Here is a 19,991-nt window from a genome sequence, read left to right on the forward strand (position 1 = left end):
ATTTGCTAACTCCATTATTGTGCATTATTGCTGTGGGATTCATCTGCTGATAGGGTTCTGCTCTTGATATTTTTCTTCTGCTGGTGGTTATTTGTTCTGTGTTGGGCATGGAGTGCTTGTATGGGGCAGTTGTCCTTGTAAGCCTTGTGTTTTATTATTTTATGAGGTTTTATTATTGTTCCCTTTTATTGATTTGTTTTATTGTTCTGTTCTATACTGTTTTGGAAGCTGCTTCATGCATATTGGACTTGGGTATACACTGGTAACTTAAACACAGAGGCGTAGCTGGGCCAGAGTGTACCCGGTGCGCACTCTGTGTCCCCCCACTCTGCGGCACCCTGCCTTCCTCCCCCCCCCCCTCACCCCTCTTAGCTTAGTGCAGACTGGAGAAGTGGCCTGTTCACTTCAGGCTGAAAACTGCCTGGTGGGAACTGCACTTCCCATGAGACCCTGGGGCTCGCAAGGTCTCCTGGGAAGTATAGTTCCCACCAGGCTGTTTTCAGCCTGAAGGGAACAGGCTGCTTCTCCAACCTGCACTGTTTTAAGAAGATAAGTGTGTGCGGGGGAGCGGGAGGGGGACACCACGGGGGGAGGGGCAATTTTCCTCCCCCCCCCAGGCACGCACCCGGTGCAACATGCACCCCCCCCCCCCCCGGTCCCTAATGGTAGTCGCTCCAATCTCTTCATATAAACAAATAAATTATAAGTTATGGATCTCCCATACCATCTACACTGTCTTATTCTTGGTACATCTTTGGTTAGATTTTGTCAAATGTGAATTGAGATCAATTCCAGCCAGGCAAACAAGATGAACCATCTGATTATTCAGAGTGTTTGCTTTAAATTTGTGATTCCATTTGGGGAGGAGGCAGAATGCAAAGGCATTGGTGCATTAGTTAGTATGAAGACCTCTGCAGGATGTTGGAAGTCTGGAGAGCATTGATTGAAGGTAAGTAATTCTTCAGTATCAGGAGAACATCTGTTTTTCATTATTCTGAGTGTGCTTCAGAGAATATTATTGACAAGTGCAATACATTTAACTTAGAGTTCCAGCTTTATCTTTTGTACATAATATATAGACATATATGAAAGCAATACCAAAAAGCACATTTATACTATTTAGCGTAACTATTATTCCAAACTAGTATAAATGTGCTTTTTGGTATTGCTTTCATATATGTATATATATGTGTTACTTCTCTAAGCTCCAAACCCTTGTGTGATGTTTAATTGGTTAATTGTTTGCATTTACAAATCCCATATTCTGTTATTTTGTAGGATGGGATAATTGAATCTTTGAGCATTGTCACTAATAACCTTGGAACCTACCCTTGTTAGGACCACACCATGCTTAATTTATTAAAAACCAAAAACATTACCATTCAGCTTTGCAGTGGTAGCAGCAGCTGGTATAGTTCCCTTCAAACCAAGGCTGTTGTCCAGTGTGGTGTAGTGGTTAAGAGCAGCAGATTTGAATGTGGAGTACTGGGTTTGATTCTCTGCTCCTCCACGTGAGTGGCAGACTCTAATCTGGAGAACTATGCTTGACTGTCCACTTCTCCACATGAAGCCTGCTGGGTGACCTTGGGCCAGTCATAGTTCTCTCAGCACCCATCCCACCAAGCCCCATGAGCAGAGGTGGGATCCAGCAGGTTCTCACAGGTTCCCGAGAGTAGGTCACTAATTATTTGTGTTGACTGCGAGAGGGGGTTCCTAATTGGTGATTTTGCCACGTGATTTTTGCCTTAGTTACGCCCCTCCTCTCAGCAGTAGCACACAGAACTTGAAGCAGTCTAGCAGGAGGTGCACCGGCGTGCGTGGCAGCCTGCGCCTGCGTGCATTCGTTTCCTGTCCAAGGACCGGCGCAGCAGCTGCGTCCTTGCCACAGCCCTGCCCAGGAATGCCCCGCCCCCAGAATGCCCCGCCCACGGCCCCGTTGTGCCCCACCCAGCCCCATTGGCACTATGCCACAGTTTGAATCCCACCACCATGGGAACCTGTTACTAAAATTTTTGGATCCCACCACTGCCCATGAGGTGCAGGGCTGACTGGGCCACTAGGCTGGGTCACTAGTTCTTTCTTCCTTCCCCTTTTGGGAGTGGGGTGAGGCAGGGCCCTTTTCCAGAGCTGCTGTTTCTTCAGAGTACACCCCTGCAAGCCTGTGGAGCTTGTGGCACACCAAGCAGAAAACAGCCTACCATAAATTACAGCCTACCAGGGACTCCATATACCTCTCATTTCTATTACTTGTAAAGACTGGGTTCAGCTTGCTGAGTCACATGTTGTACATGCTTGTTGTAATATTATTATGGCATTAATCTAATGAAGCCTGCCTTGGTATCTCCAGGGTTTTCCTCCCATTTTTGTATGAAGAAACATTCTATCATGTTAGCCTCAACATGCAAAATGATTTCCTGTAGCTCAGATTCGTGGTGAACATGTCTCTGAAAACTAAGACTGAGAAAAACAAAAATACATTTGACTTCTGTGCCTGGTCAGATAAAGACACATAATGGAAGTCTCTGCCTGTCAAAATTAAAATGAAATTTGCTTTTATGACCAAAGGCCGTGCTTGAGAGTCAGGAATTTGTAATGAAAGATTACAGATGCTACAAAGCAAAATTCAGAAAGACTGAGTCACACTCAGCGATTACCTGAGGTTTCCACAAAACGGAACAGCGTGAAAGGTTAAGGAAAGGATTATAACAAATGTAAAAGTTTCTTATTAGTGTGCAAATGTTTTGAATAGCAATGGAAGTTATTCTCAGTAGATGAGAATTCTGTTTTGTTTAATAAAGCTGAGACAGAAACAAAGAGTTCTAGTACACCTCCTATAATACTGAACTATATAAACTGAACATTTGCATTACATGGAAGACTTTGGAAAGGCTGTCTGCTGCTATAGACTATACATTTAAATTCTGCAGCATATATTGTAGTACGTACCAGAAAAACAGATGATTACATGGCACCAATATACATTTTATTATGCTGACCAATTAATTTGACATTCACTTACTGTAAAGATCAGGCAATGTACAATTTTAATTTTACAAGTTATCACTTATTTTAGAAAGAAAGGCAATCTTTAATATTTTAATTTCCATCACATTTTAGAAATCGGTAATATTTAATTTTACATATTACAGCTAACTTACTACAGTTTAAAAGTGAAGAGATTCTATTAGTGTTATAGAAAATCCTCATTTAAAAGATCTTTTTAATGATTTCACCTGTTCCTACAAAAATCTAAGAGATTTTACTCAGGAGTGCAAAATACCTGACCTGGATTGGCAACTGGACTGAAAGAGTTTAACTTCTTTTCCTAACGTTGACAGAATAAGAGAGCCCTTCAATCTGATATCCATAAATTAATGATGGAACAGATTCTACTCTCTGTTTAAAGCTTTAGCTGATTAATCTACTAGTTAAATCAGTTCAAGTTTGCAGCATGAATACTTGCAGATATAGGCTTTAGTGTATATGTGTGTGTATTATTGTACCGTTTTGTTTTACTGTCCATTTTTTGTTAACAATGCCTTTCTGTGAAATATATTGATTACAAGGGGATGCAGTGGTGTTTACTGAAGAAGTCCTTCCCTGCATCAGAGCTATGGAGGGTCGAGAGACGTCACCAATCAATCCAGAAAGGCAGCGATGCTAAAGAGGAATCAAAATGAAGGCGTCGCGAATTAGGGTCACCAAATGTTAATGGTAGCTTGAGTTCCTTGACAACACAGACGCTAAACTGTTGAGGAAGTTGCAAGCCCAAGGTAAGGACTTCGTTATACCTCCCTCAGAACTGGCTAAAGAATCAATCAATGGAACGTTACTTCTACCGTTTGAAAAGGCAAGTCCTTGTCACATGTTATTGTTAATATGACAACAAGTGGTGTTTTCCCCTAATTAGGAAATTATTCTCCCTCATTTTTCCTACTCTGGCTGGTAGGTACAAGAGGGTGACTGGATGGAGCTGGAGAAGCCTCTGCTGCATACTTCAGGGCTGTTGAAGAGACAATAAAAATCTTCAAATTGCATTCTGGCAGCCCAGCCTTTGTATTTTGATACCCGTATTACCTTAACACGATAACAGCCCTTACATATTTCCCTGATTCAGAACAGAGTGGGGATATGGAAAATCTAGTCATATATTAATCTTTAGAAATCAGCATTGTTCTCTGTCATAGGCTTCTGGCTATATCTAGCATTCACCGAGAAAGGATATGTGTCTGTTTCAGCTGTTCAAGGCCCCTGTTTTGTCATTTAAATTACTCATATGCTTTTATGTCCTTCTCAAAACATGTTAAGTACTTTGATATAATATCCTTTTCCCTACTGTTATTAGCTCAGCCATCTATAGTCTTCTTTCTTTCTTTCTTTCTTTCTTTCTTTCTTTCTTTCTTTCTTTCTTTCTTTCTTTCTTTCTTTCTTTCTTTCTTTCTTTCTTTCTTTCTTTCTTTCTTTCTTTCTTTCTTTCTTTCTTTCTTTCTTTTATCTGGTCTAAGTACACATTTGATTTGATTGTGTTCCTATGTAATCACTTCCTCATCTGCAGAAATGGGTTTTGGCTGCCAAAAGCTTATGCCCACAATAAATGTGTTAGTCTTTAAGATACCATAAGACTCTTTTATACTGTATATAAATCCCTGTTTGCAGTCACCACAAGTAAATAAGATTCAATAAATAAGATTCAAGTAAATAAGATTCAATTAACCTGTTTTAAATTTATGATATAAACATTAGCTGTCCAAAATATGGAAGTTCCTTTCTTTTCCCCTGTGTTCTGGTGAATGAAGAAGAGGTTTAGTGTAGCTTCACATACATAGCACAGAGATATACATCCCAGTTTTAGAGAACCATTAGGGCATATAACCAGTTATAAAGTATTTGATTCCACTATATTGAGGGTTTTCCATTAAGTGGGTGATTTGGCCTACAAGTCTTCAAATTAACTATTCCTCAGAGGACTTAAAAGCATGTTTCTGTGGTGCTAGATTGAGCTCTCCCTAAACATTCAGACGTCCCAAAAATTGTTCATGTGGTAATTTACTGGGGGATTTAGGAGGCACTTGGATCAGTGGTGGGATTCAGCAGGTTCGCACCACTTTGGCAGAATCGGTTGTTAAAATGGTGCTTGTAAACAACCAGTTGTTAAACTATTTGAATCCCATCACCAGAACTGGTTGTTAAATTATTTGAATCCCACCACTGACTTGGATAATCTGTATGTAGATATTTACATGGCCAAGGTGTAAATACTTGCTTAGATGAGAGCTCAAGTCTTCCAATTTGCAAGTGTGTTCTGAGGAATCATCATTAAAATTTGCTATTCCTGACACAAAACTGCAGTTTGGCAATGATAATGAAGAAGCTTAATATTATACTAACCCCTTAGAAATAATTGCCTGCTAAAGGAGGAGAAAGGAATAGCAAGCACAGTTTTGGCAGTCTAAAAAAAACTCGAAAAAATGCCTCCCTTATCAGTACTAAATTTAAATTTCTATTACCCCACTGGTTTTGATTACCGCAAGTGAGAGAACTTTATTGGATTGGTTCCAAAAGATGAAAACCATTTTATCTTCTGATCTTGGGATCTCAGCTCTTGGTACAATGCCTTTTTGAAAAAGAGATAGTTTTCATCAGTATTTCTGCTGCTCGTATATTTACATACGTACGTCACGATATGATAAACATTACTGAGCTGGGTTCAAGCTCCTAACACTTATGTGAGGAGGATAATTACCCAGCACTTGGCACATGCTTCAGAGATCATGCCAACCTTCTGGAAATTCTAACTTCAGTGGCTCCCGATTCTATAAAGGGGCACATATGTATAGTTCCAAAGAGTGTGCATCTGTGGTATAAAATTCTGCCAGCAATTCCTGGGTGTATGTGTTGTAAAATAGCTTGTCTTACACTTGAGATTATGTTGTGTCGTTTCGAAGTGTGATATATATATAGCTGTGGAGTTCACAACTGTTGTTACACCCTGTTGCTTTTGCGGAAAGCTGCTTTGCTGGGAAGCCCCTAGCTCAGTGTCAGAGTACAGGCTTGGCATATGGATGTCGCAATTTCAATCCCCAGCTTCTGCACTTAAAAGATCTCAGGCAAGAGAAAATACTGATCTCATGGACCAGTGGACGTAGGACTGGCTAGACCAGGGGTAGGGAACCTGCGGCTCTCCAGATGTTCAGGAACTACAATTCCCATCAGCCTCTGTCAGCATGGCCAATTGGCCATGCTGGTAGGGGCTGATGGGAATTGTAGTTCCTGAACATCTGGAGAGCCGCAGGTTCCCTACCCCTGGGCTAGACAGACCTTGCAGAAACCTATATTCAAAAGGGGCTTACAAGCTCCTTTCCCTACCTCTCCCTACAACAAGACACCTTGTGAGGTAGGAGGGGCTGAGAGAGTTCCAAAGAACTGTGACTAGCCCAAGGCCACCCAGCAGGAGTGTAGGAGTAGGAAAACAAATCTGGTTCACCAGATAAGACTCCGCTGCTCATGTGGAGGAGTGGGGAATCAAACCCAGTTCTCCAGGTTAGAGTCCACCTGCTCTTAACCACTACATCATACTGGTTCTCACTGAATAATCTTGGTCCATCCAAACTCACTGGGTAATCACTGGATAATTTTGGTCCATCCATGAGTTTCTCACAAGGTTGTTGTGAAGATGGAATGGAGAAAAGAACTATGTATGCTGACCTGAGTCCCTAAGGAGGAAGAACACGCTACAAATGCAAACAGTAATTCAGTAATACTGGACACAGTGTGTCACAGACTTCTCTCATGATACACCTCTGAAGATGCCAGCCACAGATGCAGGCGAAACGTTAGGAACAAGATCCACCAGACCACTGCCACACGGCCCAGAAAACCCACCGCAACCAGTAATTCAGTTGTCTAAATCAAATCAGCAAATCTCGGTCAGCAAATGAGACTCGAGAAGGTTTCAAGAGCTTTATTGGAACTGTGTCATTCTCAAGGTTCAGATAGCCGAAACTAAAGTTTGGCTCTCTGGCCCTGGTGTATACCTGTAAATTACAGAAAGGTTCAGCCCATAATCCCCCCACCCTCGCATTCCCCCCACCCTCGCATTCCCAAATCAGCACTTGAAAGGACAGTGGGAATAGTGGCATTGTTTAGGACAGACAGTTCACTCCTTCAAAGAAGGCAGATAAGAATGAACGGGGAGGGGGGAGGAGGAGGAGGAGTTTGGATTTATATCCCCCTTTCTCTCCTGCAGGAGACTCAAAGGGGCTTACAATCTCCTTGCCCTTCCCCACTCACAACAAACACCCTGTGAGGTAGGCGGGGCTGAGAGAGCTCCGAGAAGCTGTGACTAGCCCAAGGTCACCCAGCTGGCATGTGTGGGAGTGTACAGGCTAATCTGAATTCCCCAGATAAGCCTCCACAGCTCAGGTGGCAGAGCTGGGAATCAAACCTGGTTCCTCCAGATTAGATACACAAGCTCTTAACCTCCTACGCCACTGCTGCTCTATCGACTGGTTAGCTCTATCGACTAGGAAGCTCTATTGACTGGTTTCGCACAAGCAGGGGAGGCTTCCTTCCCCTGGGGCAAATGATAATGGAAACAGCCATCTGTGGCCTTGGAACGGAACTGCTAGCTGCCAGGCTGAGAATGGCGCAGGCCTGACAATCAGTCAGTTTCATATCATGCCCTTATGACACTGGAATGACGTAGCCTTGTAAGTGGCACTATGCTAGAGGAAATGATATTCATGCAGATTATTCAGTATTTAAAATATGGAACTTTTAAAAACAAAAGAAAGGGTTGTCCTTGGCAAAATGTATTTTACACTTACCTATCCGGAAAACCAAAATCATGCGGAAACAGTTTGATAACTGCGCCCAATGTAACAAAAACAATGTCTAGAGCAGTGGTTCTCAACCTTCCTAATGCCGCGACCCTTTAATACAGTTCCTCATGTTGTGGTGACCCCCAACCCTAACATTTATCCATTTTACAGATGGAGAACACTGATGCAGAGAGTCTTAGGCGACCCCTGTGAAAGGGTCGTTCAACCCCCAAAGGGGTCCTGACCCCCAAGTTGAGAACCGCTGCTCTAGATTCTAATCATTGACCTGTTTTGAGTTACTTCATTTATATTCCGCCTTTCTTCCCAACTGAGAACCCAAAGCACCTTGCATCCTTCTCCCCTCCTCCATTTTATCCTCACATCAACTGTGGTCCAGGGTTTTAAAAGCCAGTAGCAATATGGTCAAGAAAATCAGCAAGCTTTCTTATCATCCAATATGAAAAAAAGCATCCTGACCAGGCTAGCCGTGACCCTTTAATACAGTTCCTCATGTTGTGGTGACCCCCAACCCTGACATTTAACCATTGTACAGATGGAGAACACTTATGTCAGATCGCAAGAGATAAGCAGGGCGGAACCTGGTTAATATTTGGATGGGCTACCTCCAAACTGCCTCTGTTCATTTCTTGCCTTGAAAATTCTGATGGGTCGCCATAAGTTGGCTGGCAAAAAAAAGTTCTAGAGAATTCAAAAGTTTAGATATTGTTGGGGGGGGGGGGGTTGTGGTCAGTCTGAATAAAAAAAATATTACACAGCAGCTATTTGTATGAAATGCTGGGAAGGAAATCCTTAAGTCAGAATTACTAAGAAAAATTTATGCAAGGCAAGGCATATCTGTCTTGACTCTCTCATTCCTTTGATCCATCCATAATGTGTTGAAATGACCTTGCATTAATAAACAATGTCATAATGGTCTTTCCTCCTTTTTTGACAGAAATCGCTCGGCAAGCAGCACAAATCAAGCTTTTGAGGAAACTTCAGAAGCAAGAGCAAGCACGAGCGGCCAAAGAAGCAAAGAAACAGCAAGGTAATTAGTAAACCTGTAAAGAACTATAGCCTCCTTTTGGATGGATTTTTGAATTCGTAGATATTAGGTTACTGTGATCCCACATTTATTGACTGCTGATATTTTTGCCATTGTTGTATTCCTAGCTATTATGGCGGCTGAAGAAAAAAGAAAGCAAAAAGAGCAAATCAAGATAATGAAACAGCAGGTAATTCATACCTTCTATGCTTCTGCCATAACTAGGTCTAGCATTCTGATGGTTTCTGTGTACTTTAATAGTTGCCAACTCAGCAGAACAAAACCTGATCTTATCTGCCCCTGTGCTCAATATGCGGATAGGTTGGGTACAGCTTGGAGAAAAGAATTATCACCAGGTGATGCCTACAGTTCAAGCTGCTGTTTAAAGGAAGAGGAGCAGGGTACCAGGGGGAAAAATGGCAATTCAAGTGTTGAGTGAATTAGATGGTCTGGAATATGTGCCCAAAAAGACTGTTCTTTAAGGTAGTTTCAGGAGGATAGCCATGTTGGTCTGCAATAGAAGAGCACTTTAGAAACGAGAAGCACTTTAGAAACCAACAAGATTTTCAGTACATAAGCTTTCAGAGTCAAAGCTCTCCCCGCCACCCCAGCCCCAGTGAAGGCCATTTAAAAATGTAGTCAGAGCCCAATTGGGCCTATAGCATGGCAAGATCAAACAGAAAAGAGAGGGGCCTGAACTCTGAAAAAAAAACCAGATAGCCAAAAAGTGTTAACTAAGCATACTTCAGAATAAATATAATTTTAGACTTAAAGTGAGTTTTGATTATTCACTACACATACACCATAAAGATCACTGCAATAAATATGCAGTAGCGCAAACAATATGATATGACACACACACACACACAAAACCCCAAACAAGTTTTGCCTAATTGTTTTTCTCAGCGGTGCAATAAAATAGCCTCTGATGAATATGAAGGTAATTGCCACATAAAAATGCATCCAGATATCTTGTAAAAACAATACATGAAAAAACAAGGAAAGAAAAAAATCATTATGAAAAATGGATAACTGTTTAAAATATCAGAAGTTGTTTCATTGCACCACTGAGGAAGGCAGATAGTCAAAACATATTTGGTGTTTTTTTGTTGTATCATATTTTTTGATAACTCTCTATATGTAGTAGAGCAACTTTTACGGTTTATGTGTAATTTATAGATAATGGGCTGCCCAATCCAGGGGAACTGAATCCCCATCTGGAGTGGCGTCTTTGCCTTCCCTGGGGCTCTTGCCCTGGTGTTGGGACAAATACACCAGTACCTGGCTGCTGCAGGCCCCTGAGATGCTTCTGCCCAGCTCCGTGTCGGCACTCCTAGACTGTGTCGGCAGTGCAGAGGTGTGGCTAAAGCCTGTGAAACTTCCAGAAGTTCCATTGTTTCTTCCGCAGGAGTAGATTACACTGTCACCACTTCTTATAAGACTAGCCAACATGGAGTGGTTAAGAGCGGCAGACTCTAATCTTGAGAGCTGGGGTTGATTCTCCACTCCTCCCCATGAATGACAAACTCTAATCTGGTGAACCGGGTTTGTTTCCCCACTCCTCCATAGCCTGCTGGGTGACCTTGGACTAGTCACAGTTGTTTCAAAACTCCCTCCCTACCTCCCAAGGTGTGCAGAGGGGAAGGGAAGAAGATTGTAAGTCGCTTTGAGACTATAGCCTATGGGCTGCATTGTGAGTCACAAATTGTCTTTTCGTAGACTCTGGAACTTTCCCCTAACAGCCTTGGGTTGGATCCAACCAGCTTTTCTGTCAGTGAAAAAGAATGGAAAGGGTTTGACAACTAAAGGGAGTCCGGGGGGTGGGGGGGGGGAGGGATCACGGGATCTGCATAGACAAGAGATATTTCAGGCGGGAGTTGTAGTAAGGAGGGGAATTAGGCAAGATGGGCTGAAAAGCTGGCTGGATCCAACCCTTGGTCTACCGCTCTGGAAGGGTCTCACAGTGAAATCTTAAAAAGAGTTCCATTCTTCTAAGCTCATTCACTTCACTTGCTGTAGGAAGGTGTAACTCTGCTTTCAGCAGCACTGGCAGTACTACAGGCCGCAAGGTGTTTTAACTATTTGGAGCAGAAGATCCATCCATTGCATTCTTTGTGGTGGAGGTGTGCGACAGTGCCGCTGCTGTGCTCATTTGTGGCTCTTGAAATAGCTGCAGCTGGCCTCCTAAGGTGAAATTACATGCAATGCGATGTCGTGACCTTCTGAGTATTTGAGTGGGGCTTTTTGTCAAAGCTAGACGTGTCTACATGCAGTGCCTAACACACAGCTCTAGGTTGTGGCGTGGGGCGGGGGGAGGATATGAACTGTTATTATTGCTGCCTAAAACAATTGAAAGTTTTTCTTGTTGTAGGAAAAGATTAAGAGAATCCAGCAAATCAGGTTGGAAAAAGAACTTCGGGCCCAGCAAATTTTAGAGGTATACCTTGTTTGTTGAAACAAGATTTTAACAGGAAGAGCAAAAAGGGGGAGGCTGTTACAGGAATTGCAGTCGTACATCACAGTGTTGCCCTGTCTCAAATTTGTATGTATCTCCATTTGTAGATTGAATTGTGTCCTCAGGCTTATGCGTTCTTACCTTCATAGCTCATGTAAAGCCATTAGGCCGTTGACCAATTCACCGATTTTATTTTAAGGGAGTTGTAACATGAAGTTTTGTTCAACTGTGAGATGAGAAACATTTGTAGATTTGGGGAAACTAAATTCCAGGTGGAGTAAAAAGGAACAATGTATGGTGGAATCATCGGCAAAAGTAATATTGAAAAGTCTATTTCAAGTTGACATTTGAGCAGCATGATTCTAACCTTAAAGAATGTGCATGTTTACACTTTCAAAGGATTTGTAAGTCTTCACGTTGTAAACAGTTTGTTTGTACAATGAATCCATGCCATGTATAATTAAGACGGAGGATATTTAAATTTAGATTGCTGTTTCAGATCTTCATTTCTGATCTGTCTGGCAACAGATTTCTTTTTAGTCTCATACCAGTTGTTTTAATAAATTAAGCAGAGAGAAATGTTGTTCTGATTAAGTGCTGATAAGTGGATTCTTACCGTTGGCTTTAATTAAGATTTTGAAATTGTGCCCTGCTGATTAAGTACATTCACATCAATTAAAAGTATAAATTGCTAATTGTCCCATCTTGTGTTTTTAACAAAAAGTTTAGAAGCTCAAGTCGTTGCCAGTAACATTGTTAAATTTATATTTTCTTGTATGACATGTACCGTGTTATCCACCCCCCGTCAAAAAAAATCACATGTTTTTAAAAGAACATACTGAGGAAGAAATCTGTTATAACTTGCACATGATGTGTGGTAGTGGTATTGTTTTGCACCTTGTGAGGCATGAAGCTTTTATTTCTAGTCTGAGATTACTTTCCAGTTGTTGTGGTGCTGTTGCATGACCTTGAGACCTGTTTTGCATGCACAGGCAAAAAAGAAAAAGAAAGAAGAAGCAGCAAATGCCAAATTATTGGAGGCCGAGAAACGAATAAAGGTTAGTTTAGATGAGTATCAGAGTTTTTTTAAAAAAAAATCTTTAAACATGAAAACCTGACTAACGGTACAATTGATCGATGTAGTAACGTATTGGTAAAAAAAAAAGAAGTATTTATTTAACAGCCTGCATCCTACCACTCCACTGAGCAAAGCTGGAAGGCTAACATTGGAAGCCTCCCTCCAACTTAAGCAGCTCTTCGTCCAACAGAAGAGCCACTTAAGTTGGCAAAAGGCTCCTCAGACTGGTTATGGACATTGTATCTGCTTAAGGTAGGATACAGGCTGGTGTATTTTGGTGTGTGTGGATATACATATAAGTGTTCCACGTAGTTATTATTGCCCGAGTCCGCTGTTTTCACTATGAGAAACAGTGTGGTGTAGTGGTTAAGAGTGGTGGACTCTGATCTGGAGAACTGGGTTCGATTCTTCACTCATCCTCATGAAGACTGTTGGCTGACCTTGGGCCAATCACAGTTCTCTCAGAGCACTCTCAGACCATCCAGAGGCAGGCAGTGGCAAACCACCTCCAAACGTCTACTTTCTTGAGAACCCTATGGGGGGTCACCATAAATTAGCTGTGACTTCCTTGATGGTGCTTCCCAATACCCCACCACTGTTCTCACCATAACCTCATGCATATCTTGAGGAGTGGTGCTTTAGGTTAGGGAAACTTCTACCCTGTTTCCCTGAAAATAAGACATAGTAGAGGTTTTGCTGAAGTGCTAAATATAAAGCATCCCCCGAAAGTAAGACATAGCAAAGTTTTTGTTTGGAAGCATGCCCGTCGAACAGAATACCAGAGCATGCAGCTATGGAGCGGAAAAATAAGACATCCCCTGAAAATAAGACATAGCGCATATTTGGGAGCAAAAATTAATATAAGACACTGTCTTATTTTCAGGGAAACACGGTAGTTCAACATTAGATACGTCACAAAGTAGATATGGGTAACCTTCCCTGTGTGAGCTGAATAGGCCCTTCAAGCGCATGCAAAAACCCTTTGGGTCCTGGTTCCACTCATTTCTTTCAGGATTTGGGTGATGAAAACTTCTTGGCTTCTGCACAGAACATGAAAAACTTGTTTTTGCTTGTTGCTGCATAACACACTGAGTCGATCATATACCTACAGTCTTTGGAAAGCATGTTGTCTCAGTCCTTCACATGACCTTCACATGACCTAACGTTCATATCTATTCATTCTGTTTTCATCCTGTCCAGCGCACTGTTCTAGTCTGTTAGGAAAGTTTAAAGAATAAGAACTAAAGCACAAGGAATTCCCCTAGTTTTTTTTTACTACTGTTTGCATGGTGGAAAAAATAGTCCATCTTTTGATATTCACATTTATTAGCTATGTATTATTAGATAGTCACATTTATTAGATTAGATACTTATTAGATTGATTTTTTTTCTCGTATCTTTAAGGAAAAGGAAATGAGAAGACAGCAAGCTGTTCTACTGAAACATCAGGTCCGTACACCAAGTTTCATGGGAAACACTAAATGCTATTTTAAACTTATGCCTAAAATATTTGAAGGGGGTGGGAGTATTTTCCTTTTTGTAAAATTTTCAAATTAAAAAACAACAACTGCTATTTAATCCTGCTCTTAATTTTACGGGTATATTGTCTTGTTTTGGTCTTGGGGGTCTTTGGGGGGGGGGGGAATTATAAAATGGGGGGTTTGACTCTGTGATTTCTGTTTCATAATGTTGTGCCAACTCTTTCTACCAGGAGTTGGAGAGGCATAGACTAGATATGGTATGGGTATGTTTATTTTTGTACATCTAACACCGCATTGTGATTTGGTTGTGATATGGTTGTCATAGCGATGCATAAAATGTAGCACTGGCTGCTGTCATATTACATACTGCTGCATGGCTTTCCAGCACAGTGCATTGCATACATCTGCTTGTCTTGTCTGTAAAAAGAAAAAAAAGAAAAAAGGCACAACCTAATCTCAAACTTATTATAAATTGACCCTGAAAAACTGTATATGAGGCTGTTGCCTTGACATGAAGCTGTACTTAATCAGGGATAAAAAAATTTCCTTACCCCAAAATGTGTTCGCTTAACCTATTACAGGTTATTTATTCACTAGGCAACTTTGGCTATGCACCCTGTAAATCCTATTCAGTGTGTTTCATTTATCTTTTCAAAATATCTATCTATATCTATTATATATCTATATCTATTATATATATATATAGTAGATATATATATATAAATGATTATTTTAACATAGTGCAATTGGGACCACATTCCTTTCTTAAAATGGCACGCGATTGAGTTATCTTTTCAGTATATTTAAAAATAAATATTTCGTACTACCTTTTGCATTTTGCAAGAGTCCAAGACTCACTCGATACCATTAAACCTGATCTAAGGTGCAGCTTCTGTGGCTGTGACTAAAGGACAGATACCAGTAAAGAGGACCATCATTGTCTGCATATGAACTGTGGCTAGTTTACCCAAAACTAGTTTTGTTAAAAAAAAAAAAAAGACTGATAAGTTTATATTAACCCACTGGCTGCATATGGAATTTTGTACAAAGAGAGAAATTTATAACCGACATGTGGTCAAAATGATTTTTTTTAATAACGAGGGGAAAATCACTTTTGATTACTTTTCAAGTGATCCCCCAACACCTATTTAATTGGCCACTCAATGAATAATTTGCGAGCTTTCTACTATAGCAGATGTAAGGTAACTGACCTGTTCCAGCCAACCATTATGCTTTTTGTTCTGCCAGCTTCTGAAGGAACCTCACAACTGACCATAAGTAAATCTGTATGCTTCTGTTTGACACTGTCTCCATGTTCATCGCTTTACCTTTTTGCTTTCAGTTATTCTTGTATTTGCTTTCTAAACCTGAACTAAAACATGCACAGACTTGGCTATTCTCGCCCTTTATTTAGCGTACACCTTGACTTGTCTGTTAATGCTAAACGTGTCCTGTTGAGCTTTGGAATAATTTTGTTTTAAGTGACTCTGCCTTGGAGTAGATCACCGTTCTAATTTTATCTGCTTTAATAGGAGCGGGAAAGGAGGAGGCAGCATATGATGCTAATGAAAGCCATGGAGGCACGTAAAAAAGCAGAAGTGAGTACAGAACCCCTGAAATGGGGTCACCTGCGTTCTTCCCTTGAAGAGAGGACTTGTATCATTTGGCTTATGCTGTTTGTGTGATCAGAATTAATAAGTATAGTTCGGTTGACAAAAATAGATAACATGGAATTGGAAATCCCATTGATTCCCTATGCCTATTAGGCAATTCTAACCTCTTAAACTTTACCTGGGAGATGTAATTTGATTTTCCCACAGTTTAATGTATTATTTTCTGTTAAGTCTGCTTGCCCTCATTTATAGATTCCAAAAATGGCATAGTTTTCTGGGATAAGTGGTAATTTATATAGGAAGGCTGCCTAGATTTGCCAGTTGACTTGGAGGGAATGTCACATTTAATCAAGGCTTAGTTTGTTGTGGAAATGGGCAACGGAACCTTCTTGTGGTAAGTAACATCCCATTAAAGGGACAGGAGTTTTTTTTTTCACATCCTAAGTCAGTCATGGTGAACCTATCGCACGTGTGCCAGAGGTGGCACTCAGAGCCCTCTCTGTTGGCACGTTCGCACAGAGTTTGTCGTGTGGGGGGGCAGACCCCCCCACTTCTAGGCTAGCCTGGGCCACGACGTGCATGCACTGTGGTGAGCAGGGAGGACTTGGCTGGCAGGCCTGGTGCCTGTGCTCCGGGTGGCTGCTGTCCGAGAGGGGGAGGGCAGAGGAGGCAGAAATGCTAGAGAGACACAGAGTGGTGCGCATGGGACTTGCTGGAGGCTAGAGCAGGCTGGCCCCTGCTTGAGCAGGTGGGGCGGAGGCAGAGGGGAGTAGCGCAGGGCAGAGCAGTGGGTGTACGCAGGACCTGCTGGAGGCTGGAGCAGGCTGGCTGCTGCTTCTCAAGGGGTTGAACAAACAAAACATGTGCCTTTCCAAACACCAGGGAAATGCTCAGACCCAAGTTTTGTGCCGATCGCCTGGGCAGATCGAGCCTAGGGTAGAGGAACCGAGATGCATTTAGGATTTTTTTTAAAAGCACACCAAGGTCTTTGCTAGAACTGCTTTTATTTTTCTGTTCCTGTTGCATTTTTGTGGGAAGTCAAGTGCTGTGATGACATGTGAAGGAAAAACCGCAGATCAGATGGCTGCTCCACCAGTTTAGCTTTCCTGAAATTATTCCACCCCTTGCACTGCATTCTTGCTAAGGATTGCCTTCCTTGACTGCCTTTTACTTCTATTTGTAGTGGGGGTTTCAGAAAGCAAATTGGGTTATTGGGTTTCAGAAAGCAAAAGTTTTACTTCCCTCTCCCCCCGCACACCCCTCCCCCTTCCCTCGCCAGGCCCCCAGTGTGATAATAATGTAATTATTTCAGGGAGATTATTTGCATTAAACCTAAGACCTAGTTTTGGAGAAGCAGTGTAGGTAACCCTGTTAAGCGCTGTTAAACCCCACTGATTTTTATGGGAAGAACTAAAGCGCGATCCTTCACCTGACTGTAAGCTCGGTTAGTGGCAATGGGGCTTGCTTCTGAGTAAACCCTCCTAGGGTCGTGATTCACCCATTCGAAGCGTTGCACAGTTGCTTCACCAAGCTTACTCCCGAGTAACGCGCGTCTCAGAGCCAACCATTTTTTCTAAACTAAAACCTCAGTATTCAGGTTAAATTGCCGTGTTGGCACTTTGCGATAAATAAGTGGGTTTTGAGTTGCAATTTGGGCACTCCATCTCAAAAAGGTTCACCATCTCTGCCCTAAGTTGTTGCTTCCTTGTCTCTATGTCTGGCCTCACAAGAATGACAAAACGGAGCCCTCTGCAGGCTTGGCATGGAACATACAAAATACTTTCAAAGCAACATGATTCTTATTTCAGTCTTTACAAGACATAGAACTGATGTGTCCCCTCGTGGTCTGATGTTGCTCCGGTAAGTTTGCAGGGAACCTCTATGAGGACCAGTTTCTCAATTGTTCCATGTGGTTTCTTCATACAAAGATTATCAGAAGAATGGAGGGGTGGTCAAATAATTTTGTAGAATGGAATGAATCCTATACATGTTCACTTCAAGTGTCTGTATCTGGAACAGTGATATTCATTCCATGGCTCATGGAGCAATATATTCAAAATCATAACCAGATTACTTGGGAACAAGTAGGGGTTGGCTCTTCCCAATGCTGTGGAACTTAAACCAGCCATTGAATTATCAGAACTTGGGGTAATGACTTCTTTCTCTGCATTCTCACCTTCTCCTCAGCACCAAGCACAGTGGTTCAGGCAAGAAGGTGAGATTGCCAAAGACAGCAAGCTGGTTGCGGAGAAAGGGAAGTGAGACCGCCACTACCTCACTATAGTCTGCAGTAGCGTAGTGATTAAGAGCAGGTGTAAGAACATAAGAACATAATCTTGTAATCTGGAGGAACCGAGTTTGATTCCCCACTCTGCCCCTTGAGCTGTGGAGGCTTATCTGGGGAATTCAGATTAGCCTGTGCACGCCAGCTGGGTGACACATGGGCTAGTCACAGTTCTTCTGAGCTCTCTCAGTCCCACCTACCTCACAAGGTGTTTGTTGTGAGGGGGAAGGGAAAGGAGTTTGTAAGCCCCTTTGAGTCTCCTTACAGGAGAGAAAGGGGGGATATAAATCCAACTGTTCTTCTTTTCCCAGGTTGTTGCCTTACAAATGGTAGTTTTGCTCGCGCAGTCCGATCGCTCTTCTCCCAACAGCTGCTTGGGTATTGGGATGAGAATGAAGTTCCTGCATAGGAGTGTGTGGGGGAGAGGGGGGGGGGGCTGATGCAGATGTGTCCTCTGCTTCCATTCCTGGCATGAGGACTGTAACTTATCTATCCTGTAGTTGAAGCTGTGTCAAGGTGTCAAGGTGGCAGCCACAAGGCCTACAGGGGTTTGTGGCTCCTGTTGACCACAGGCCCTAAAGGGCAATGGCCTCAACCACTTTCCTGGAACATGGGGCAGGTGAGACCTGTGTCAAAGAGCCACATGTACCATGTGCAGATGGCATCTCCAGTGGAAAAATCTGGCAGTTGGTGATGTGAAAGACCTCAGCCTAAGACCCTGAAGTGCTGAGTAGATAATACTGACTTCGAAGGACTAAGGGTCTGCTTGAATGCAAGGTAACTTCATGTCTTCATGTAAATCATTTTCATTCATTCCACCTTCCCATCATATATCCCCATATTGCAGTGGTGGTGAACCTATGGCACGGGTGTCAGAGGTGGCACTCAGAGCCCTCTCTGCGGGCACACGCAAGCAGAGCTCCCCCCCCCCCCCACACACACACACATCTAGGCTGGCCTGGGCTTTTGGGCTCGATTATTAGCATTAAACCTAAGACCAAGTTTTGGAGAAGCAGTGTAGGTAACCCTGTTAAGCGCTGTTAAACCCCACTGATTTTCATGCGAAGAACTAAAGCACGATCCTTTACCTGGGGGTAAGCTCGGTTACTGGCAATGGGGCTTGCTTCTGAGTAAGCCCTCCTAGGGTCACGATTCACCCTTCGGAAGAGTTGCATGGTTGCTTCAAAGCAAAGCCACCGACTACCACCAAGCTTACTCCTGAGTAATGCACGCCTTGGAGCCAACCGTTTTTTCTGAACTAAAACCTCAGTATTCAGGTTAAATTGCTGTGTTGGCACTTTTCGATAAATAAGTGGGTTTTGGGTTGCAATTTGGGCACTCGGTCTCGAAAAGGTTCTCTATCACTGCCGTGTTGTAACCCAAGCTGTTCTTCAGGGAGCTGCAGCCAGAAGGAGGAGGCAGGAAAGATCCATTCTGCAAACAGCTCAGTGTTCTGAGTCTTTTCGATGTTGCCCTCTGTTTTTATGTGTTTATGAATACTGACAGATCTGTGTCAGTTAATTAATGGTAGCTTAGGATTCCATTTGTCATTCATGTAATTCCTCTCTCGTTCTTAAGAATTCATTTCAAGTCCTTTTTACTGCATTTTTGTCAATAGTATTTAAAAGGCAATCATGTAGGATAGGAATACTACCACTTCAAATGAAGGAAAAGACCTTAGGTGTGAAGTTTGTGTTGTTCTCATGCTGTTCTTTATGTTGTTATACTCCCATCTGAGAGGCTGCACCGGTAAAATATTCAGGAACTGTGTCTTATGCGATAAAAGACTGTACTTGCCTTGGTGCTATAGTAGTGGAAATGGTACAATTTTACAGCATGCTAAACTGCACCATGCTATGGATAACATAATGCGCAAGAGCTAATAGACTTAGAAAGAAAGCACACCATTATTGATTATGCATCACTAACAGTAGAGTCCTAAACAGAACTGTAAGTCCTTTGACTTCAGTGGACTAACTCTGCTTACGATTTCACTGTAAACTGATGGTGGTAGAAAACACTGTCAAATTACACTTGACTTATGGCAAACCTGTAGTATTTTTGAGACAACTGATGAACAGAATGTGTTTTGCCATTGCCTGTTTCTGTATAGCAACCCCCGACCTGTTTGATGGTCTCCCATCCAAATATAAACCAGGGTCAACCTTGCTTAGCAACTGAGATCTGACAAGATCAGGCTGCTAACCTGAGCCAT

The 19,991-nt window shown here is 42.2% G+C and overlaps 1 protein-coding gene across 1 annotated transcript in view; it reads left to right on the forward strand.

Annotated features, from left to right (window-relative positions):
- Nucleotides 1-19,991, forward strand: part of BAZ2B (bromodomain adjacent to zinc finger domain 2B) — a 259,702-nt gene that overhangs the window by 189,124 nt on the left and 50,587 nt on the right. The window contains 11 exon segments of the mRNA XM_048486766.1: nt 3,567-3,588; nt 3,591-3,658; nt 3,660-3,719; nt 3,722-3,773; nt 8,776-8,868; nt 8,994-9,055; nt 11,237-11,302; nt 12,313-12,378; nt 13,803-13,847; nt 14,110-14,136; nt 15,412-15,477. Of these exon segments, the coding sequence (XP_048342723.1) occupies nt 3,567-3,588; nt 3,591-3,658; nt 3,660-3,719; nt 3,722-3,773; nt 8,776-8,868; nt 8,994-9,055; nt 11,237-11,302; nt 12,313-12,378; nt 13,803-13,847; nt 14,110-14,136; nt 15,412-15,477 (627 nt within the window).

The sequence above is a fragment of the Sphaerodactylus townsendi genome, linkage group LG02 (genome assembly GCF_021028975.2).
Source record: "Sphaerodactylus townsendi isolate TG3544 linkage group LG02, MPM_Stown_v2.3, whole genome shotgun sequence".
NCBI classification, from domain to species: Eukaryota; Metazoa; Chordata; class Lepidosauria; order Squamata; family Sphaerodactylidae; genus Sphaerodactylus; species Sphaerodactylus townsendi.